This window comes from Canis lupus, chromosome 2, assembly GCF_011100685.1.
Source record: "Canis lupus familiaris isolate Mischka breed German Shepherd chromosome 2, alternate assembly UU_Cfam_GSD_1.0, whole genome shotgun sequence".
Lineage (NCBI taxonomy): Eukaryota > Metazoa > Chordata > Mammalia > Carnivora > Canidae > Canis > Canis lupus.
The window spans coordinates 34,624,183-34,649,782 of NC_049223.1; the positions used below are offsets into that span (position 1 = coordinate 34,624,183).

A 25,600-nucleotide genomic window follows, 5' to 3' on the forward strand; every position below is an offset into this window, starting at 1 on the left:
TTCATCAAAGAAGACATGAAGATGACAACTAATACTCAACATCATGAGTTATTAAAGAAATGCAAATTAAGCCACAAGGATATACCATAACATATCTAATGGAAAGCCTAGAACTAACAACAAAAAAAGGCGATACCAAACGTTAATGGAGATGCAAAGCAACTAGAAACTCTCATACATAGATGGTTGGCAAAATGGTACAGCTACTTTGGAAAAGAGTTGGTCAGTTTCTTACAAACTTTGACCACCAGGGAACTCAGCAATCCCACTGCTAAGTTTATAATCAAGAAAAATAAAAACATATATCTGCAAAAACAAAATTAAACAAAACTGTACACAACTATTTATGACTACTATAGTCATAATTGCCAAAAACTGAAAACTCAATGTCCATCAACTGGTTAATGGACAAAATGTGGTACAGCCATACAATGCAATGCTATTCAGAAATAAAAAGGAACAAACTACTGACACACCTAACAATATCAAGAAATCTCAAAAGTTACACCAAGTCAGACAACAGACACAAACGGTTATAAACAGTATGCTTCATTTACATAAACATTCTAAATAAGTGGAAAAAAATCAATAATTATCAGGGAGTAAGGGTAAAAAAAGAAGAATGACTAAGAAAAGTCTTTAAATTTTTTTTTTTTTTAATTTTATTTGAGAGAAAGCAAGAACATGAGCAGGGTGAAGGGCAGAGGGAGAAGCAGATTCCCCACTGAGCAGGGAGCCCAACACTGGGCTAGATCCCAGGACTCCCAGATCATGACCTGAGCCAAAGGCAGACACTTGACTGACTGAGCCCCCAGGCACCCCAGGAATGTTTTGATGTAATCAAAATATGATGTAAATATTTCAAAGCCAGACTGCGGTGTTAACTACACAACTATATAAATTTGTCAAAAGATATAGAACCAAATGACTAAAAAGGGTATATTTGAGGTGCCTAGGTGGCTCAGTTGGTTAAGCATCCAACTCTGTGCTCAGGGCAGTCAGCTTGTTTCTCTCTCACTCTGCCCCTCCACACTGCCCCCCTTTCTAAAAGAAAATAAATAAATCTTTGAAAAAAGAAAATCAGGAAATGATTTCCAACAAAATGGAAAGAATAGATTAATCCTAGAATGACATTAACGTAAGTATACTTTAGAGTCTCAAAGCGACTAAGAAAAAGAACATCCAAAAAAAAATCCATTTTTTAAAATTATGAAATAAAATCAGATACATATCAAGAAAAATTGAACAAAAAGAACCAAATTCTGTAAGTTAAAACTAATAAAAATAATTATAATTACAATAATTAGTTAAGAGATACAGGAGACAAAAAGATGTAAAGTGGACATAGATGAACTATGTTTTATGCTAAATGAAATAAGCTTATAGCATTTATGCTAAATGAAATAAGTCAATCAGAGAAAGACAATTATATGATTTCACTCATGTGGAATTTAAGAAAATCAAAGGGTAAAGGAGGAAAAAATAAAATAGGATAAAATCAGAGAAGAATGCAAACTATAACAGACTCTAAAACTATAGGAAACAAACTGAGGGCTGCTGGAGGGGAGAGTGGTAGGGAGTGAAGTAACTGGCATTAAGAAGGGCATGTGATGAAATAAGCACAGGGTATTCTATACACTCGATGAATCACTGTACTCTACCTCTGAAACTAATAATACACTATATGTTAATTAATTGAATTTAAATAAAAATTTAAAAAAGATGTAAAACATTACTGTATGATTTCATTTTTATGTGGAATTTAAAAAACACAATAAATGAGCAAAGGAAAAAAGATACACAAATCAAGAAATAGACTCTTAACTATAGAGAACAAGCTGATAGATGGGAGGATTGGGGCGGGGGAGGAGTATGGGGAGAAGGCTGGGTCAAATAAATGATGGGGATCAAGGAGTGCACTTCTCATGATGAGCACTGGGTGAGGATGTATGGAAATGTTGAATCACTATACTGTACACATGAAACTAATAAAACACTGCATGTTAACTATATTGGAATTACAATATAAAAATAAGCAAATAAAAATAAAAAACATTCCTATAACCTGTAAAAAAACAACAAAAAGATGTAAAATGTTAAGTCAAAAACATAAAATGTGGCAAGGCAGGAGTATAATGTTGAGCTTTACAATGGGGTCAAACTTAAGTTGTTATCATTTTAAAACACGTCATTTTAGGGGTGCCTGGGTGGCTCAGTCGGGTAAGCATCTGCCTTTGGCTCAGGTCATGATCCCAAAGTCCTGCAATCAAGCCCCACATTGAGCTCCCTACTCTGTGGGGAGTCTGCTTCTCCCTCTTCCTCTCTTTCTGGCCCTCCCCTCACTGGGGCTGTCTCTCTCTCTCAAATAGATAAATAAAATATTTTAAAAAAGAAATACATTACTTTAGATATGTCATTGTATGTAAACCTCATAGTGACCATAAAGCAAAAATTGATAGTAAATACACAAAAAAGAAAAAGGAATATAAGCATACCACTAAAAAATTCACCAAACCACAAAGGAAAAGAGCAAGAGAAGAAGAAGGAACTGAGAACCACAGACACATCCAGAAAACAATTAATAAAATGGTAATAAGCACAAATCTATCAAGAATTACTTTAAATGATAGGGGACTAAAACTCTAAGTCAAAGGACAGAGTTAATTAATAAACAACACTCATGACCCATTTACATGCTGCCTACAAGACACTCCCTTTAGAAGTGGAGACATATGCAAACTTAAAGTGAAAGGATGGAAAAAGATACGTAATGCAAACAGAAACCACAAAAAAGCTGGAGCAGCTATACTTGTACCAAACAAAATAGACTTTAAAACAAAGACTATAGTTACAGACAAAAAAGAGCACTATACACTGATAAAGGAGTCAATCCAATAAGACAACATAACATTTGTAAATATTTATGTGCCAACTGTAGGAGCACCTAAATATATAGCAAACATTGGCACACCTGGCCGGCTCAGTTGGAAGAGCGTGTGATTCTAGATTTTGGGGTTGTGAGTTCAAGCCCCACGTTAGATTTAGAGATTACTTAAAAAATAAAAATCTTTAAAAAAATAAATAATTAAAACAAATATTAACAAATCCAATATTAACAAATCCAAATATAAACAAATCAAAAAATAGCAACACAATAATATCAGAACACTTTAATGCCCCTACTTCCATCAACAGATAGAAAATCACTAAGGAAACATCAGCCTTTACAACATGTAACACCAATAGACTTAGCAGATATTTACAGAACATTCCATCTAAAAGCAACAGAATATACATTCTTCTCAAGTGCATATGGAACATTTCCCAAGTTATGTCATATGTTGGGCTACAAACAAGTTTTATTAAATTTGAGGACTGAAATCGTATATGCATCTTTTCATGAAATGAGAAATTAATTATATGAAAAAAACTGGAAAATTTACAAACACGTGGAGACTAAACAACATGCCACTAAGCAGCCAATGCACCAAAGAAGAAATCAAAAGAGAAATAAAAAATACTTTGAGATAAATGAAACTGGAAAACAACATACCAAAATTTACAGGAAGAAACAAGAAAAGACAATAGAAAAGATAAAGGAAATTATGAGCTGGTTGAGAGGATAAACAAAATAAATAAAGCTTTAGCTAGACTCACCAAGGTAAAAAAAAAAAAAAAAGAGATGACTCAACATCAGAAATGAAAGAAGAGATATTATAAATGATACCAAAGAAATACAGAAGATCATAAAAGGCTGAACAATTACATAGCAACAAACTGGATAACCTAGAGGAAATGGATAAATTCTTAGAAACATACAACCTACCAAGAGTAAATCATAAACAAACAGAAAATCTGAACAGACCAATTACTAGGAAGGAGACTGAAGTAGTAACCAAAAACACCTTAACAAGTCAAAGTCCAGAACCAGACAACTTCACTGATGAATTCTACCAAACACTCAAAGAAGAATTAATATTAATCCTTCTCAACTCAACTCTTTCAAAAAAATAAAAGAGGAGGGAACACTCTCAAATTCATTTTAGGGGTCAGCATTACTCTGATACCAAAACCAGATAAAGACACCAAAAGGAAATAAAATTTATAGGTCAATATCCCTGATGAACATACATGCAAAAATCCCCAAGAAAATCTTAGCAAACCAAATTCAACATACATTAAGGGGGAAAAGGGGACGGGGGAGACTTCTAGGGAAGATAGTGGGATAGGAGAATCCTAAGCTCACTTCATCCCGATACAACTAGGTAACAACTGTAAAAATGTAAATAACCCAGAACACTGGCAAAACAGACTCTCCACAGCTAAATGTAGAGATGGGGCCACATCAAAGAGGGAAGGAAGGTGGAAAGCAAAACAGATCCAAAGGACTGTCCACAGGAGGGAGGAATTTGGCAGATGCAGAGAGGGGAGATGACCAGATCCCCAACCCAGGCACCAGGTACCTGCGCAGGGAACATGAATCCCCCACAATATCTGACTTTGAAAATCAGAGGGGCCTAACAATTAGTAGGGCTTAACACTTGGAATTTTAATAATCAGCAGACTCTGCTTTAGGAGAATGCAGAGGGAGGAGCCCCTGCCCTTAAAGAGACAGCACAACAGGGGCACCTGGGTGTCTCAGTTGGTTGAACAACCAACTCCTGATCTGGGCTTGGGTCATGAGCTCATGGGTCATGGGATCAAGCCCCCATCAGGTTCTGCATTCAGTGGGGAGTCTGCTTCAAGATTCTCTCCCTCTGTCCCTCCCCCCACACATGCAGGTGCATGCGCTCTCTCAAATAAATAAATAAACCTTGAAAAAAAAGAGAAAGCACAAGAAACATTCTTGCTGAGATATGGCACAGCAGCAGCAGTTTGAGAAATGCCTGGGGTATATGAGAAGATTTATTGACTAATCTCAGAATGTGTATGGGAGGGATTGGGATCTTTGGGAGACATTCCCAAGAACAAAAGAGCTAGCAGGTATCATTTCTCTCCCTGGCCCTACAACCTAGACACACCTGGGGGAACCAGCACAGTACCTATACTCTCCATCTTGCTTGCTAATAACATCCCTGTCCACAAGCACTTCTGCAGTTCTGCCCCCTCCAACCTGGCAGGCCTCAGCAAGAGTGTTCCCAGGCAGCGGCAGGTCCCCTCTTGCAGCAGATCAGTGCAGAGCATGCTAGCAGTATGAGCCCCATTGTCATGTTCTGCTACTAATGTGCTCATTCCAATACACCCTTGTTAAAAGCCTGTCCAAAGTGGTGTCACAAGCCTGGTAGTTTGCAAGCAGTCTCAAGAGTGCCCAACATCACTCCAAAGTGACTCCTGTCCCAGAGAGAAGGAAAGATAACTTCATACATCACTCCAACTGCAGCCCCAAATGGGGGCAGGCATCAGGAACATAAGTTTCTAAGCAGACAACACCCTTTAGGGAGAGCACCCTAAAGTTCAATGTTACTGCATCTGGCAAAAAGCTGGTCTGACTCAACTCAAGCACAAGGTGGACCCAGACTGCCCCATTAACAATACGGGGGCCAAACCCTGCCCACAACAGGCAAAGAGAGCCATTAAAGATTAATAGACTGAAGGCAAATGCAGGTCAGCCACAAGAGTAGGGCACACACAACACACAAAGGAGAGCCCCTGAAGTAGTGAAGAGGGAGCACTGCACTGCAGGGCATTACAGGATCTATTCTTCATCAGGCCACTACTTTCAAAAGCAGGAGAAACAGCTGACTTTCCTAACACAGAGAAACAGACATAGAGTGTTAGACAAAATGAGGAGACAAGAGTATGCCACAAATTAAACACAAGAATCAAATCATGACAAGAGAGCTAAATGAAATGAAGATAAGTACTATGCCTGATATGGAATTTAAAGTAATGGTTAAGGGGATCCCTGGGTGGCTCAGCAGTTTAGTGCCTGCCTTTGGCCCAGGGCATTATCCTGGAGTCCAAGGATCAAGTCCCACGTCAGGCTCCCTGCATGGAGCCTGCTTCTCCCTCTGCCTGTGTCTCTGCCCCTCTCTCTCTCGGTCTTTCATGAATAAATAAATAAAATCTTTTTTAAAAAATTAATAAAGTAATGGTTAGAAAGATACCCAATGGACTTGAGCAAAGAGTGGAGAACCCCAGTGGGGCCCTCAACAAAGAGAAAGAAAATGTAAAATGAACCAGAGATGAAGAGCTCAAAAGTTGAAATTAAAAACACACCAGATGGAATAAATAGTTGACTACAGGAAGGAGAAGAAGGAATCAGCAACCTAGAGGACAGAGTAATGGAAAGCAGTCAAACTGAACAGAAAAAAAAAAAAAAAATAATAATAATAATAATAATAATTAGAATAATGATAATAAACAAAGACTTTGGGAACTCAGTGACATCATCAATGTGAAACAACATTCACATTATAGAGATCCCAGAAGAAGAGAAAGTTTAAAAGGGATAGAAATTTTATTTGAAGAAATAGTTGAAAACTTCCCATGTCTGGGGAAGGAAACAGAAATACAGATTCAGAAGGCACAGAGAGCTCCCAACAAAATCAACCCAAGGAGGTTCACACCAAGACACAAGGTAATTAAAATGGCAAAAAGTAGTTATAATGAAAAAAAATTTGAAATCATCAAAAGAAAACAGTTACAACAAGGAAAAACCACTAAGGCTATCAGCTGATTTTTCAGCAGAAAACTTGGCAAGCCAGAAGGGAGTGGAACAATATATTCAAAATGCTGAAGGAAAAAAACCTGCAACCAGGTTTTTCTCTATCCAGGAGACATAAAGAATTTCCCAGAATAGAAGGAGAGATAGTTACCCATACAACAAAAGTTAAAGGAATTAATCACCACCACACCAGTCCTACAAGAAATGTTAAACAGAACTTTCAATGGAAAGGAAAGACTTTAAGTAGAAGAAAAACAGGAACCACAAAAGCAGTAAAATTAGGTTTATATATAAAAATCAGCCAAGTGATTCAAAAAATGAAAGGACGTAAAACATGGGGGGAGGGTAGTGAGTGAAGAATGGGTTCAAACTTAAGCGACCATCAACTTAATATAGGCTGTTATATGCATAAGGCGTTAAATATAAACCGAATAGTAACCACATATTAAAAACTCTTAGAAAAAAAAAAAAAACTCTTAGTAGACACACAAAAATAAAGAGGAAGGAATCCAAGTATATGCCAGTAAACTTTGAGAGAAGAGACCAAAGAAAAAAAGGAACAGAGAATACCAAGAAACAAAAACAAATCAAAAAAAAAAACAAAAAAACAAACAAAAAAAACCAAAAACAAATCAAAACAAGTAAAACCACAAAACCCACAAAACAACTAAATGGCAACAAGTAAGTATATACCTATCAATAATTATTTTAAGTTTAAATGGACTAAACACTTAAAAAGACATACAGTAATAGAATGGATAAAAAGGCAAGACACATCTATATTACTGCCTACAAGAGATGCATGAAGATTGAAGTGAAAAGAAAGCTGGGATAGCAATATTTGTATCAGACAAAATAGACTATAAAACAAGACTAGAACAAGAGACAAAAGGACACTATATAATCATAAAGGGAACAATCCAACAAGAAGATGTAACTGTAAATATTCACTCAACATGGGAGCACCCAAATACATAAAGCAGCTACTAGCAAACAAAGGAAGTAATCAATAGTAATACATTAATAGTAGGAAACTTTTAACACCTCCTTACATTAATGGACAGATTGTCCAAACAGAAATCCACAAGAAGAAAACAGTAGCTTTGAATTATACATTGGACCAGATGGCTCTAACATACATTCAGAACATTCCATGCTAAAACAGGAGAATACACATTCTTCTCAAGTGCACATTGAACAGTCTCAGGAAAGATCACACATTAGGTCACAAAACAAGTTTCAGCAAATTCAGAAAGACCGAAGTCATACCATGCATCTTTTCTGATTACAACACTATGAAACTAAAAACCACAAGAAAAATCTGGAAAGAACACAAATACATGAAAGTTAAATTACAATACTAAACAATGAATGGCTCAACCAAGAAATCAAAGAAGAAATTAAAAAATATAGACAAATAAAAATGAAAACACAATGGTCCAAATCCCTGGGATGCAGCAAAAGCTGTCCAAAGAGGGAAATTTATACCAATACAGGCCTACTTCAAGAAACAAAAAATCTCAAATAAACAACCTAACCTGCCACCTAAAGGAGCCAGAAAAAGAACAAACAACTCAAAACCAGTAGAAGGAAGAAAATAATATAGACATAAACAAACAGTAAAAATAAATAAAATAGAAACAAAAAAAAAAAAAACAATACAACAGGATCAATGAAACCAGGAGCTGATTCTTTGGGGTTGTTTGTATTTTTTTTTTTAAGATTTTATTTAGAAGAGAGCGCCCAAGTGGCCAGGGGGAGGGGGCAGCAGAGGGAGAGAGAAAAGCAGGCTTCCCACTGAGCCTGGGAAGAGCCTGCTTCTCCCTCTGCCTATGTCTCTGCCTCTCTATGTCTCTCATAAAAAAAAAAAAAAAAAAAAAAAAAATCTTTAAAAATAAATTAAATAAATAAGTCAACAGGGATGTAAACTACAGCATGCTAATTATATTCTATTGTATATTTGAAAGTTGTTAAAAGAGAAAATCTTTAAAGTTCTCATCACAAGAAAAAAATTTGTTACCACATATGCTGATGTATCTTAACTATACATACTATGGTAATTCAAAATATATACAAACAGTGAATCATTATGCTGTAGACCTGAAATTAATATGACATTATACGTAAATTACGTCTCAACAAATAAGTACCAACTTGGACATTTACAAAATACCCTATTTTTTACATACAGATTTAAACATAATAGACTTATATTTAAATCACTGTATCTAGATAGATAGATATCATCAAACATACAAATAAATAGAAAACGGGACTAATAATCAGGAGAAAATTTAGTTAATAAAAAGAGACTCAGGAGAGAAATAAAGCAATTAGCAGATAAAAAATTTAAAAATAGGGCACTGAGGTGGCTCAGTCAGTTAAGCATCTGCCTTTGGCTGAGGTCATGATCCCAGGGTCCCGGGATTAGGCCCCACAGACTCCCTGCTCAGCGGGGAGCCCCCTTCTCCCTCTGCCACTCCCCCTGCTTGCTTTGTCAAATAAATAAATAAATGTTTTTAAAAATGTTAAAAATATTATAATAAACATGATTAAGAATTAATGAAAGATATGAGCTTAATAAGCAGAGAAAGATATCAAAAAGGGGCAAATGCTACTTCTGGTGATCAAAAACATTGTATCTAAAGCAACAAAATCACTGGAGAGGCTTCATAAAAAATTAGACACTATAGAAGAAAACAGAATTGAGCTATCAAGCCATGAGAAGACATGGAAGAAATTTAAATGCATACCACTAAGCAGGGAAAAAAAAGTCACTCTGAAAAGACTACATACTATATGATTCCAACTATGTACACTCTGAAAAAGGCAGAATTACAGAGAAAGTAAAAAGACCAGTGGTCACCAGGAGTTTGGGGAGAGAGGATGAATAGGTGGAAGACAGGAAATTTGGGGGACTGAAACTATTCTGTATGATACTGTAATGGTCAATAGAAGGCATTACACATTTGTCAAAACCTACCAAATTGTATAAAACAGTGAATGCTAATGTAAAGTATGGATCTTAAATATTAATGTATCAATATTCCTATATCATTTGTAACAAATGTACCACACAAATGGAAGATGTTAAAAGAATAAGTTGGAGGGGGGTATATGAGAGCTCTTTGTACTTTGTGTAAATCTGAAACTGCTCTAAAAGAGAATTAATTTAAAAAACAAACAGGGGCATCTGGGTGGCTCAGTTGGTTAAGCTTAAGTGTCTGACCCTTGATTTCAGATCAGGTCATATCTCATGGGTTATTAAGACTATGTCAGGCATGAAGCCTGCTTAAGATTCTCTCCCTCTCTCCCTTTACCTCTGCTCCCTCCCCTCCAACCAGGAGCAATTTAACTTTCAATAAAGCTTACTTAAGAAAAATGGATAATTAGTACTAGAGTATGCCAGATGGTTATAAAGTGCTATGGAGAAAAATAAAGCCAATAAAATAAAATAAAGTGCGTGCACCTGTGCTCCAGTGCTCTATCTCTAAAAGAAACAAATGAAAAAAAGTGAGACACAAGTTGGAAACAAACTGAAAGAACCAATGACCAAAGTGGAACTACTTGAGCAACAAAATATCATAGTTTCAGTTTATAATCCAGAAATACAGCACTTAGACCAACCATACCTTAGACAACAGAAATCTGCAGAACACAGTATGCTCATACCTAACTGTGAGGGATGCTGCTACATCTTAGAACTTTACTGTGTTCCCCTCATTAACTCCCATATTCCTAAACACATCAGCCCCCTCCTTTTCTCTTCCAGGGCCAATATTACAAGCATTATGCAAGGCTACCCACTAAGCTATCTCTACCCAAAGTTCCTCCAAGAACTTATTTTCAAGGCTTCAACTTGGCTAATGGCTCGCAAAACAGCATTACCCCCATCACCTGCACTATGTCTGCATCATTTGTCATTTCTACCTGTATGTCAACATATCCCAAATTAAACTCCTTTTATCCTATACCAACACTCCCTACAAGCAGTTTCCCCATTTCAACCGCAGCTATCAATGATACCACTATTTGCCCACTCACCTAAGTCCCAATCCTGCAAATATCTCCCTTGTATCCTATATATTCCCAATTTATCACTAAGACTCATCATTTTCTTTCATACTGACCCTTCTCCTCTCCATTCCACTTCTGCCACCTTACCTTATACTTATGCCCTTATTATTACACTACTAAATTACTTCAATAGCTTCTTCTGTAATCCCTGATTAAACTCTCCCTAATTCATCCTACATATATTACCAATATTTTTCATGTAGCTAGCCTTCAACTGTTGGTCACTGTAAAGACTTGCTGACAATTTTAGTAGACATTATTGGTTGTTACCCAAAATCCATTCCTCTTCTTTGTTGATAGAGCCTAAATTTGTTTCAGGACCTTCCATTTCCCCAAGTGATTCAATGAAGTGAATCCTAAGGTGAATCTTGACTGGCCTTACCCAATCATGGCAGTCCCATCCCCCATGATTTAAGCCCAAGCATGTGGTTCAGTTTTTGTCATGAAACGTGAGAGGTGGGAGACTTTTAAAGACTTCTGGGAAAGATTTCTTTGTTCCTACAAATGTGACATAGAAAATATGGTAATTCTAACTCTAGATGTTGTCACATCTGAATGAAATATCTGGGACTCCTACAGCCAACCTGAAGATAAAGCTGGCAAGCACAAAGAGGGCAGAGGCAAAAGTAAAGAAGTGGAACTGAAGCCCAGTACTGAAGGCCTGATATCAACACTGATAAATCTCAAAAGCATTGTCCTTAATGAAAGAAACCACATAAAGGAGCACGTTCTATGATTTTATATATATATTCCTTATGAAGTTCGAAAGCAGGCAAAATTAATCTACAGTGATACAAGTCAGATTATTAATTGCCTAGAGCAGAACCTGGGGGAGGGAAGAAATGACTTGGGAGAAAAAAGGAATTTTTGATGAAAATGTTCTATATGATGACTGGAGTGGTGGTTACAGTTGTCAAAATTCATCCAACTGTATTCTTTTTTTTTTTTAAAGCAAACTTTTTATTTATTTATTTATTTATTTATTTATTTATTTATTTATTTATTTATTTATTTATGATAGTCACAGAGAGAGAGAGAGAGAGGCAGAGACACAGGCAGAGGGAGAAGCAGGCTCCATGCACCGGGAGCCCGACGTGGGATTCGATCCCGGGTCTCCAGGATTGCGCCCTGGGCCAAAGGCAGGCGCCAAACCGCTGCGCCACCCAGGGATCCCCATCCAACTGTATTCTTAAAAATGAGTGTATTTTACTATATATAAGTTATAGTATAACTTTCAATAAAGTCTACTTAAGAAGGTAAAATTTAACGTTCAATAAAGTTTACTTAAGAAAAATGGATAATTAGTACTAGAGTATGCCAGATGGTTATAAAGTGCTATGGAGAAAAATAAAGCCAAAAAAAGAGAATACAAAAGGCAAGTAAGTCGGGGGAGGAGGGGTCGAAGTAGGAGTACAATTTTAAATAGGATGGTTATGAAAGGCTTCAATGCCTTTTTTAATAAAGACCTCAAGAAGATAAAGATGTAAAGGCCTCAAGAAGATAAAGATGTACGGAGACATCTGGAAGAACAGAGCTCCAGAGAGAGAGATCAGCACCTGCAAAGTCCTTGTCTTTTTCAGTGATAACCATCTGAAGGTTTTGGCTAGAGTGATCTGACTTATGTCTTAAAAGGATCACTCTGGGCGCTCAGTTGAGAAATGCTATAAAGTGATAAGGATGGAAGTAGAGAGTTCAGATAGGAAGCAGTTACAATAATCCAATGCTAGCTAAGGTCAGGGTGGTGCTAAGTAGAAATGTTCAAATTCTGGACCAAACTTAATGTTAGTCTTCACTAATGGACTGAATGTAATATTGAAAGAGAGGAGTCAAGGATTTCTACAAGATATAGAAGGACAGAAAAGCCATTTACTCATATGAAGAAGACTATAGGGAGGAACTGGCAGTGGGAATTTTATTTTGGTCAAGTTAATTTTGAGATGCCTATCAGACCAACAAATGAAGATATAAAGTAGTCGCAGGTGGATATACATGTTTAGAGTTCAGGGAAGGGGTCTAAGCTAAAGATAAAAATCTGGGAGTTGCCAGTATATAAAAAGGCACTTAAAGAGATAAGCCTGGATGAAATCACTAAGAGACTGAGTATAGACAAGAGAAGGGAAATTTTCCAAAGGCTGAGCCCAAGTCAATCTAAAATTTGGAAATGGGAAAGAAAAAGGAACAGTAAAGGAGAATGAGAAGGAATGGCCAGTAAAATAAAAGGAAAACCAAGAAGGGTTTTTTTGGTATCCTAGAAGCCAAAGGAAGAAAATGCTTCAACAAGGGAAGCAAGACCAGCTGAAATAAACACTACTGATAGGTCAAATTAGATGAAGATTGAGAATTCACTGGAATTATCAGAGAACCATGGTCCCTTCAGGAATCCAGGCCCATATAATACATCCCTTTTTCTAGAAGAGTAACTCATGTACTGCTAGGTTCAATTTGTACTAATTAGAAATCACTGTGTATTTTTAAATCAAACTATTACTCCTAAAATGGAAGTAGTATGTTAATCTATTTTAAACATGATGTTTATTTATTTTTGGTCACTATTTGGTATTCTAAGTATTCTGGTAAATAATCACCTCTGATGTTTACCACTTTTACTCTAGCCTCATTAAACCCCAAACATATCCACATATAACCATCAAGATTTGCCTCAACTTTTTCCAAGATATGATCTTTATTTTACTAGGTTAAAATGTAACACCAAATGAAATGTAACCACTGAATAAAAAAAATTACTATCCAATGAGTACTGAAGGACATAAACAGAAGATTTCTGGTACAAAAGCAGAAAGTCAGAGAAATATAAATATTTTGGCACAAATGCATATGAGTCAATGAGACACACATACAGGATGCATATTGTGATTCAAATCTTTTTACCCTGAGCCAAACAATGTAAAAGACTCGGTTTAGGGCAGTCATGCTCTTATCTATTTAAAGATACATTTTTAATACTGGGTTCTTGCTGCTATGCAAATTTTCATGTGAGAACATTTCAAGTCCTCTTCAAAACCAAGGAAACAGTATCTTCCAAGTAATCTGGTCCATTTCAAGGTAGCTGACCTTCCTCAAAACAAGAGATGGTAACGAGAGTTCCTGGCCAGGACAATAAGAGAACATTCCCTCACATATGTCTATTCGAACTCAAATGCTAAAAATAAATTGAGCATACATTCTTCACAAAACCACAGGCACTAATGGTGCATGCAACAAACTGCAATCCTAATCATTCCTTCTGGGCAAAGGGTATTTGTAGCGCATAGCAATTCTTGATACAATAAACAGGAAAGAATACTAAGAAGTCACTACCAAGTGTGTGTTCACATACATGGACTGACTTTTCCCCTTTAGGTCAATATTTTTTCTTAGCTCCTTTTGGATGTTTCGTTAAGCAGATTATGTTCCTTGACATGACCATTTCAGTCCTCTCTCAAACAGATTAGATAGCAAATTGTTCCTAAATTTGCCATTATGAGATAAGTGGCAGCTAAAATCAGAAAATTCTCAGTACAGCTTAACACTGAATGTTTTTCATTTCAGAGAAACTCAGCTGAAGTCAGTTGCAGCAAATAATTCCCAAATGACAAAGTAACGTAGTTCAAGGTTACTGTTACCTTAACTTTTATTTACATAAGGAACAAGGTAATGATACTTTTCATCCTTCCCTCAGTTTACTAAATCAATCCTTATCACCAATTGGAATACACTGTAGTATCCTCTTGTGTTGCTGAGTAATTGCTACTTTCGTGCAACAAAAGCAGGTTTTGTTTAATCCTTTGCCAGTTTAAAAAAAAAAAAAAAGTCAGGCCTTTTGATGTCAGGAAATACAAAAGCCAAATCCTCCAAGTAACCAAATGAATCAATTACATTTACATTTTTAAATCAAGTTCGAGCCTAAAATATGTAACCCTACAAGGACACATTAAATAAAAATTTTATTTTTGCATGTTTCTACATCCCAAGCTAAGAATAATGGACTTCTTTTCCTTTTTTACAATAAACTTCTAATTAGCACAATTTTTGAATCTAACTTCCTGTGTTTCAGTGAGTCTGGATTCTGGAGGACATGGGAGGGGAGGAAGGGAAAGAATTATTAAAAGTACTCTTCTGAAGAAGAAACATAGCTATGTAATTCCTACGCAAATGTTTGTTAACTTCCCCAGGCGCAAAAACAGTGATGTCATCCCACACAGCCTTACAGCAGAGTTATAATGAACATTTGAGTTTTTAAATCACTGACTACTTAAGGAAATTAAGAATATTACTCAAAAATCTCCTCTCCCTAGAGTATCGCATCTGTGAAAGATGAGAGTGTGCCCATCTGGGGTCATATACATACTCAGTATCAACAAGACTGAAGTCATTTTTCCCTGCACAACAGGAAAAGTTGGGTTTTTTCCCCCCTTAGAACTCTGAGCAATGAAAGCCAGGATTTTAAATGGCTCTGTATAAAAACACAAAAAGGGTGGGTCACAGTCTGTTAATAAAAGCAGCTCAACATCAAGAACCCCTCTTCCTTTAAAATGAAATCTAAAAAACAATTTTCAAAGGTAAGAACAACTCCTTAGCTATCTTTGCTTCATTTTTTTCTAAAATACAGATTACCTTTAAAGAAAGCATACAAGGAGTAAAGAAAGCATACAAGGAGCCAATAAATTTATATCCGTAGTGTGCTCTCACAACAAAAATAATGTGCACATTTTTTCTCCTATAGTAATCACTAAATAACCAAACTTGATTCCAGTAAGAATATAACTATTTTTACCATAACATCAATAATATTTATTGCACCAAGATTTGTGATTTATTTCCTAATCTAGTACAACTATTTTGCTGGCTTTAAAATTACCTCAAATTGACTGGAATACCAACTCTACAGTTACATGAAATTGTAAAATGGTTGCAAAACTGGAGGCACCATGACCATGTCCTTCTATTAATATTTAACATAACAAAACAGAGAAAGAGCAAATTACTTCAACTTGGCTTTACTCAATGTCATGATTCAAATTACAGGTCAACATCCAAACTAACAAAATCACAACAAACCCAACATAGTATTTTAAATAAAGGGTAGTTCAATCAAGCTGTCATGAAGAATTCATTAAATCCTAATTAGTTAAAAAGTTGCTCAAATTTTAAGATTTTTGTTGTTGATGTTAATTTGTTACCTATCAGGAATATATCTACTGTTTTACTTTCTACCTGTGGCACAGTTATCTTAAGTTCCACACTTCTGGATCTTTCAACCATTAGAGATCAACCATCAAATTACTTCAACAAGTAGAAATAGCAACACCGCTCCCAAACAGCAATTTCTGCATTGCTAGACACTTATCTAGTTGGTAGATTTATACCATTGTTCATTCTTAGTTCCTTAAATGTAAAAAATACCCACAGAATGGTGGCATACCTCTAAATTGGTTTAAATATGGTACAAAGTTATTTTAGTTAGGTTCAAGTTTTAAAAAGGCACTAATCATTCTTCTCAAAGGCTAATCTACTCAAGTTCATCCCATATTAAAAAAAATTAAAAGCTTCATTTGTCTATTTGGAAAAGAAGAAATTTATGCAATGCTCAAGTAAAAGGACATTAAAATTATAGAATAAACTTGACATCACACCTACTGCTAATAAAAATAAGTCTGACATTTATTCTAATGATGGTCCTTCCAAATACCAGCATGATTAAATGTCCTTTACATGTACTTTCAAATATCATTCTTATTTTTTAAAAATACTCTTTTATTTTCTAGTGTGCACAGTAAAAGGGAAGAAAATCCCTATAAACCATTATAAACTGTTCTTATTCATGAAGATACAAGAAACATCCATGTAATATTTGAGAATTATGTCTATTCCCTTCTTGCATGCTAGAAAGATGCAAAGACAAACACTTGCAACTATTCAGACAGATCATTCCACAGTTGTAACTTTCATCATAGTTCTCAAAGCAGTATGGTGAGGTCAGCTCACAAACAGCTTAAGTAGCCAAACTAGAAATTGGTGGTAGTAGTATCAGGCTACATAACAGCCTCTCCAAAGAATATGAAGTAAGAGAACTAAAATGTACTGGCAACACGCCAAGAGACTGGATGGAATATAGCTTTGAGCAATGAATATGGAGAACTTACATTCTACAGCAATTCATCATCTCCTACCCTGTAGCTTGATTTTTCTTGCTTAAAACCAAAATTAGCTGTATATGAGAGGTATTTAACATTACCAAATTTCTCCATACTTATGATTTGAAAGACATGTGAGCTTGCAAGATTTGATTAAAATACATACCCTATAAAGGAAAATCTGACTTCCATCCTATATGAAAATGAAGAAGGAAAAAAAAAAAAAAGAAAATGAGGAAGGTAAAAGAGACACTATTATACTGATAGTATTCTGCAAAGAATAGTCTTTATTCTCTAAGGATTATACTGGCCTCGGTATAATTCTAAAGGCTTCGGTTCTTCTATATTGTCAGTTGTGAATGAACATCTCTGCAACTGGTTGGCATTTAGAATTGTTCTACTTTCTTGGTAAATTTAAAGAATTAATCCTGTCCAAACGACAGTAACAACTCCTCTGACCTTAGTCAAAATAATATTACTTATACAATTTCACCTTGGTTGAATCATATTTTATTTTAAAGATTTCATTTGAGAGAGAGAGAGAGAGAGAGAGGGGGGACAAGAGACTACAAGCAGAGGGAGCAGAGTATAAGCAAGGGGAGAGGGAGAAGCAGACTCTCTGCTGAGCAGGGAGCTGGATGAAGGGCTCAATCCCAGGACTCTGGGATCATGACCTGAGCTGAAGGCAGATGCTTAACCAGCTGAGCCACCCAGGCACCCCTGTTTAATCATATTTTAAAAGAGAATAAGAAAGCCTAATTCTTAATTGTCCAACTTTCTAAACTCATTTTCTTTCTAAAGAAACAAAAGAAAATGCAGTTATTTTAGACAAGAGAAAGAATTATACTCAATTCAAATCAAGACACATTTAACACCTATTTTGTGCCAGACATCATATCGAGAACTGAGGCAACAAAATATGTATATGGTCTCACAGAACTGACAACCTAGTTGAGAAAAATTATCCACTTAGAAATCAATCGTCTCTCTCTCTCTCTGTCTCTCTCTCTCCCCCCTCTACTAGCTATAGGAACAAAAGCTCTGCTATCATCCAGCAAAGTATAAATACGTCTGTAAGGGAGGACACAAAAATCTTCAGAGATGAGCTGTGTCTTGAAGGATAAGAATTTCACAAGGAAAACAGGATACTTCAGGCCAAGGGCAGAATGAGTAAAAGCAAGAAAGCATAAAAACCTGTGTGACAAAGCCCTGTGAAAAAAGGTAGGGGCAACCATTTCTGGTACATGTGCTAATTACTACTCTTCTACCTTCACCCATGACAGACATTACTAATCAACTAAAACATGTTTAAAGCCCACATGGGAGTCAAACTCCTTCTCAACAGATAACTCAAAATCAATGCAAGAAGTCCATGACATGAAATTTACATGCTATCCTGAGCTTGGGAAAAGACAGTGGCAGGACCTGAGGTGAAGGGGGTACACTGAGGACAGATTATGCATGAATACGAATGATAGATTAGTAAATTTAGATTTTATCCTGTGGGCATCAAAGAATTTTATGAAAAATATGGACGTGATCAATTTCAGCAGATGTATAAAGAGTGCATTTGGACAAACAAAACAAAGGCAGAAAGAACAATCAAAATGCTATTGCAATAATCTAGGCAAGATACAATGAAGCCTGAATTTCATCAATGGGAAAAATCTACTGCAGGTACTAAAATAAAAATGGAGTGTCTAGGATTTTATAATTCATGGTTTTAAAACAGCTTGAGAAAAATTAGTATTTTAACTAGAATTCCCAAATAATACTCAAAAAGGAAAAGACAAATTAAGGTAAAGACTAGAATTAAAGAAGTGAATCACAATGATACTCAAGATTACTCAAGACTATAAATTCAGAAATAGTTATTTCAGGTTTAGCATCAAAGGAGAACATCCTCATGACCAGACTAATACTCAGCAAGTCTTTTCTTCCTGAGGGCACTAATACTCTAGCCAAACAACAAACGCTATTCACCTTACATGCCCCTACAATGCAGGGTCATATTCGCACTCCCAGTGGGATGCAGAAAGCACAAGAGTCAAATTGAAAACCAAAGCTTGAAATTATGTAGGCTTCACTTTATCCAAACACTTAAAACTATATATTTCTTTTACATGAGATAAATCTTCCTGAAATACTACTACTGTTTTACTGTTAACTAAATAATATCACAGCCTTTTAACTCTAGACTTCTATGTGTAGAATACAACCTATTTGTAGCACTTAGGGCAGTATGCAAAAAAAGCAACTACCCTAGCACTTCTGCACAACGTTTAATAAATTAAATTATTCTGATTAAAACTAAAAATTTCATTATAGCTCAAAAGGCCAAAGACAGTCAAAAGAGTGTTGCTATTTTTGGCAAAAGAGATTATTTAACTGTTGCAAAAGCTAATGTTGTGACATGAAGTCCAGGTGTAACATGTTAACAAACATGCTATAAAAGCTAGCATTACTGTTTTAACACCAAGGATATTCACATTAAAGATAAAATTATCCTGTAGTGAATGCCAACAATGCACCTCATACTACACAGACAGATATTTAAGGGTTTTACTTTGTTATCATCCCAATTATTTCGTGTCCCAGTAAGCAAACTCTAAAAGTGGGATTCTCTTCCTCTAAAAATAAGCTAAAATGAAAATTATGAATTACAGAGATAAAATTTATTTGTAACACATTGTTTATGCTAAGAAAGCAAATCACATGTTTATCATAATATATCTCTTTTCAAAAAGAAATGGAGTAACTAGTCATGAGCACAGTCTACTTCTCATGATGTCATTCCAAAGCCATTACTAATGGTTACACATGTTATGCTTTCTTCAAATCAATCACAAAACAAGTCATCCTAAGACTAAGGTCAAATTCCACTCAACTAAAAGATCCCCAAACTTGTAGTAATGGTCCACTCACTAAATAATATTCAAAGACCAAATTCCAGAAAAACCCTCCTCTTGCACCTCCCCCGCTTAAGAAAAAAATCAGTCTTCTCCTTTTAGCTCATTGTAATGGAATGTGACCTGTAGTTAAAGGCTTTTCCATTCCGTATTTACTGCTTAGAGAACACGAAGCAGATCTATTCTCCCCTTGTGAGAGATGCAGTCTTTCTCAAATTTATCTCTTAAAAGAAAAAAAAGTTCAATGTAGGTGGTTAATAATATAACAGAACAAACAGAAGGTAAACAAGCTTATTTGATTTCTCATGTTTGATAGAATGACTGTATTTAAATGATATACAAATCTTTATTTTTATTTTACAACACTGGTCAAAGACCTGAAAGATCCATATTTTGTACAACTCCTAATAAATCAGATAGGATAAGGGAAGTTAAAACTACATCTACTTAAATCTTACACACAAAATTACATCTTTTCCTGACAAGTCATGTATTTGTCATTGAAGTTATACACTTTAAGTACCTATCTGATTATAGAAAGAAGAACAGGAAAATATTTAAGAAATGTACTTCAAAGTCTAAAATTAAACATATTTATCTGGAGTTTAGTTAGCATTTTTTGAAAGGAGGTATCTGACTAGATGATCCTCAAAGCTACTCAAAGTTTGTATATTTTAACCCAAGGTGGTTTTTTTTGTTAAGATTTTATTTATCTATTCATGAGAGATACACAGAGAGAGGCAGCGACATAGGCAGAGGCAGAGGCAGGCTCCCCTTGGAGAGCCTGATGAGGGAGTCAATCCCAGGACCCTGGGATCATAATTTGAGGCCCTGAGTCCAAGGCAGACATTCAACCACTGAGCCACCCAGGTACCTCTTAACCCAAGTTTTAAAATGAACAAATTCTGGACAAAAACTCTCCCGTTAACAACCCCCTTAAGGATATATTTTACTTACATTCTTCCTACACCTTCATACATGTTAGTCTCATCTACCAAAGTCATAATCTCTGTATCTGTAAGATGTGCGTGCTTTTTCGTTCTGTTTAGCTGTTCAATCTGTATGTCTGCAAGCTTCACCTTCTGTTGAGTGTCAATAACTTTGGCTTGAAGTTCTGTGAAGGCCTAACAAAAACAAGCCCTTGATTTAGTGGGTGAAACATTTTATAGGAGACACTTAAATCAAATCCAAATATATTAAAATAAAGCATGCTAACCAGAGACAAAGCTGTTAAATTTACCAACACAAACATCAGTAAAAGTCAATGATTGTAAACAATCAAGCCACCATACTAAATAATGAACTTATCTTGTCCTCAGAAGATGCAGTCTATTTGAAGCAGAACAAATGCACATTAAATAACCATATGAAGGAGCAGGTGTCCAAGGAGTAATAAAAACAATAAATGCAAGAGTCAGAGGATGAAACCCAGGGATTCAAAACAAGAACCGTAAACACAAGGACTTACTTCATTTGTGTTACATGACTATGTTTCAAAACACTTTCCCATTATTTGTTTGAAATACTAACAAGGGAATATTAATATGAGAACACTGAGGAATTACTAATATCTCATTTAGTCCTCTCAATAATCCTATGAGTTAGGGATGGCAGTTTCATCATCACTCTTTACAAATTAAAGTTACAAATTTATTAAAGAGATATAAGTGGCCTGCACAGAGTTCAACAACTATCAGGTGAAAGACGGGTACTTAAATCCATTTCTTCTGACCCCTAGTTCAGGAATGTTTCTATTCTACTGTCTACAGTAATATTCAAAATACAAATATTTTTGAGATAAAGATTAGAAACAAAGAAAACAAAGCATTGGTAGAACTGCATCATGATCTTCATACACAAATACCAAGCCAAATTTGACCCCTCGTGTACACATCTCAAAGATAAACATAGTTCTTGGATACTCTTAAGTTTGGGAATGACTTTCAGATGCTGTCAAACTTATGCCTTAATAATAACATTTGTGACTGCAATACACGGCAAAGGCTACTAAACTTTTTTCTGATTGATGACTAGTAAGTTTTTAAAAACTAATCAGGGGAGACTGGAGGTGCCTGAAATTTCCTATTAGTCTCCACAAAAAAAAAAACAACAAAAAAAAAAACAACACCAAAACCTTATAAAGATACTAGAAGATAAAACCTTTAAACAAGTTTCCTTTTTAGTTAATTTAATTAGCCGTCAAAACTATCCAATTAAGGTCTCCAATCATTTGCAGTCATTGTCCAAGGGTTTCTATTAAGAAACTAATTCAAATACCAGGAGGTAAATCCATTCACAGCTGTATTCTATTGCTTTCACTAAACTCTGATTTACATTTGAACCTTAACAGAAGAAAGGTAAACTTTTAGAATGTGTTAAGATTTCTTACGATGAATTTTGTTTTGCATGTAAAATTCCAGGTAATACCTGATTGTTCTGTACACACTTTGTTAAGGAAGCTGGTATATTGTTTAAACTGAGATGTTAGGGTATTAGGGAACACCACGTTAAAGACTAAATTTACAAGTTTCAAAAGAAGAAATACAAAAAGCACATTACATACAATCCACAGAGCAATAACAAATAGCTTCATTTATTAGGAGCAACAACTATTTCAGCTGTCCTAGTTCATATGCAAAGGTTGACCAGAAGTAGTGTTAAGACGTAAAATTTGCTCTTCTGGAGAACCTAAATTAATAATCAAAAGATGTGGCGTAGAGAATAGTGGATTCTAGTCCCAACTTTTGACTAAATCTTTTCTGGAATTCAGTTTCCTTTTCCAGAAAAAGTACAGGATTAAAGGAGATAAGGTCCAGGATCCTTTCCGTGACAAGCCTTAGATGGCAAAAAACATTTTGAGTAAAACACATTTATAAGCAACTGTTTGAAGAGACAAATCCAAATCCTTCTGATAACAATTTTATTTGGAAAATTTTACGGACTCTTCTTTTTTTTGACAAGTCCTTCAAGAAAAGGGGAATAGAGGGAGGGCTGGGAGTTAAAGCCCTGAGTTAAAGCATTGCTATGAAACTAACTCTGAACGGTACGTAAATATTGCGACCTTTTAAAGTATGGGATCGAGTAAGTGGCCTAAAAACACTGGGTGGACTTGAAGTCTTCCAAAGCAAATGAAGTTTTAGAATTACAAATGCCTCAGCTCGAGCAAGCTCCCCGAAGGAGCTCCAATTTGAAATGCTATGGAACTTCAGGCCTTGCTATGGAACTGAAGGATCCACACAACGAAAAGGCTCTGGCGCTCAGAACCAGAAGACCCGCCAGCCACCGGCCCGCCAGCCTTATCCAGACTAGCCCAACCGGCTCTTACCCAGAGAGAGCTGCTCGCCTCCCGCCAGCCTACGACCTAGACCCGCCTTAGGACTCTGGGAAATCACTCCCCAGTTCCCTGGGGCCTCTTCCCTTCCTCAGGATTCGAGCTTCATTTGATATTCTTATCCACAGTCCCCTTAGCTTCCCAAACAGAAGACTCGGGCAGGTCAGGACCCTCTTTTACCTTCTTCAACTCCAGATCCACGGGAGCCGCCATCTTGGTTCACTCGGTGCGCCTGCGCAGCCGGAGTCAGAAAGAGGGTGGGGGAGGGGCGCGCCTCCTTCTGCGCCTGCGCATGAGTCGGACCAGCAGGGCTTCTAGAAATACTAGGGACGCAGGTTACGTCTTCCTCCACGTGACTTATCAGGCTTGGCACACAGATTTTGAGTGTGGTTTTAAGCACTTTGACAAATAGCTTAGTTTGTGCTCGTTGAATAGAGTTGTATGTAGATAAGGCCAAAACATCTTCAGGCATTCATTACTTCAACGAGTCCCTGTGCTCTCGGGGAAATCCGAGAATCAGCCTACACCTCAAGAATGCCAGTATGGAGAAATCCAGAAGTTTTAGTACGCGTTCTTCCAAAGAATGTATTTCTACTGAAATCTGGTGGAAGACTTTCTAGGCACAGTGGTTCTGGAGAGGCCAAATAAATTTGTTAAAAGAATACAGATTCTCTGGGGGGTACCTGGGTGATACAGTCAGGTGAGGGTCCAACTGGGTTTCTGCTTGGGTGGTGATCTCAGGGTTCTGAAATTGAGCCCTGAGTTGGACTCCACGCTCAGCAAGAAGTCTGCTTCAGATTCTTCCTCTGCCCCTACCCCCTGTGAGAGTGCTTTCTCTCTCAAATAAATAAATCTTACTAAAAAAAAAAGAATATAGATTCTCTGGTCCTCATCCCAAACTTAATGACTTAAAATCTTTGAGATGGAGGCTTGGAATTTTGTGTTTACACAAACACAAAATGACCTGATGACCTGATGTAAGTCTACCTGCAGACTACATTTTGAGGATCTGCTGTAAAAGACCTGGCAGCTGAACCAGAAGAATGACTAGTAGTTAGACTTTTAGAAACTAGAGATGGAGGTGTTGCCTACATTAAAAATTTGAGAGGGAAGGGAAAGGGCAGGAAATTTGGAGCCAGCCAGATCTGAATTCAAAGCTTGCTCTACCTGGAGCCTAGGTCTGTCTGGTTCCACTTCAATAGCTGTGTGACAATAGAGTTTGCATCTTCATTTATTTTTTTAAAAGATTTTATTTATTCATGACAGACAGAGAGAGGAGCAGAGACACAGGCAGAGGTAGGGAGAAGCAGGCTCCATGCAGGGAGCCCAATGTGGGACTCGATCCCACATCTCCAGGATCAGGCCCTAGGCAGAAGGCAGTGCTAAACCGCTGAGCCCCCTGGGCTGCCCCTGCATCTTCATTTAATTGGAGAGTAACAATATTGACCTCACAGTGTCATTGTAGGGAATAAGTAAGACCAAGAAAAGCTCCAAGTATAGCACTGTGCTCACAGTAGGTACTCAATAGTTAAGTTAATGTAGTTAGCATTATTATTTTTTTTTTGTAGTTAGCATTATTATGTTTGTCTTTCAAGTTCTAGGAAGCAGGCCACCTCTTCCAATATCTTTTTGCTTTTTTGTATCACTCATCACGCAGACCAAAAATAATCTTTCCTCTGAACTCTCTCCAAGGCTACATCCATTACTTTCTCAGGTACATGATACTTCCTACCTGGAAAAAAAAAATTCAGGGGCACCTGGGTGGTTCAGTTGAGCATCTGACTCTTGGTATAGGCTCAGGTCATGATCTTGCCTTTGTGGGATTGAGCCCTGAGTAGGGCTCTTATCTCAGCACAGAGTCTACTCCAGATTCTCTCTCCCTCTCCCTCTTTGCCCCTCCCTCCAGCTAATACTTGCTCTCTCTTCCTAAAATAAATAAAATATTGAAAAAAAGTTCTTAGCAAACTGTAAGCTCCTTGAAATAAAGAACTATGAAATAATGGTTCTCCCACTTATACCCAGGACGCCTATCACAGTACCTCACAGGGAAGAAATACAAAATAAACAGTAAGAATGAATTCTTCAGAAGAAAATTTGTCATTTCGCTCTAATTTGGTAAAGAAAGAAAGGCCTGGGGCAGCCCAGGTGGCTCAGCGGTTTGGCGCCTGCCTTTGGCCCAGGGTGTGATCCTGGAGACCCAGGATCGAGTCCCACGTCGGGCTTCCTGCGTGGAGCCTGCTTCTCCCTCTGCCTGTGTCTGTGCCTCTCTCTCACTCTGTGTCTCTCTCATGAATAAATAAAGAAAATCTTTTAAAAAAAGAAAAGAAAAGCCTAATTCTACACTGAGACCTTCTTAGAACTTCATTATAGATAATAAATAAAATAATTACTGAATATTAAAATTCAAAGAAAGTCTCAGACACTTTCCTGTACATTACCTCATGAGATTTTAAAACACTCCTCATAGAGACATATGTAAAGT

General features: G+C 36.6%; 1 protein-coding gene across 1 annotated transcript in view; it reads right to left on the reverse strand.

Annotated features, from left to right (window-relative positions):
- Window positions 1-23,336, reverse strand: part of PFDN1 (prefoldin subunit 1) — a 65,269-nt gene extending 41,933 nt beyond the window's left edge. Inside the window, exons 1-2 of the mRNA NM_001252417.1 lie at window positions 23,299-23,336; window positions 20,745-20,911 (exon numbers count right to left, since the gene is read on the reverse strand). Coding sequence (NP_001239346.1) covers window positions 20,745-20,911; window positions 23,299-23,331 — 200 coding nt within the window. The 5' untranslated portion in view covers window positions 23,332-23,336. The remainder of the gene's footprint in view (window positions 1-20,744; window positions 20,912-23,298) is intronic.
- Window positions 23,337-25,600: the final 2,264 nt, after the last annotated feature.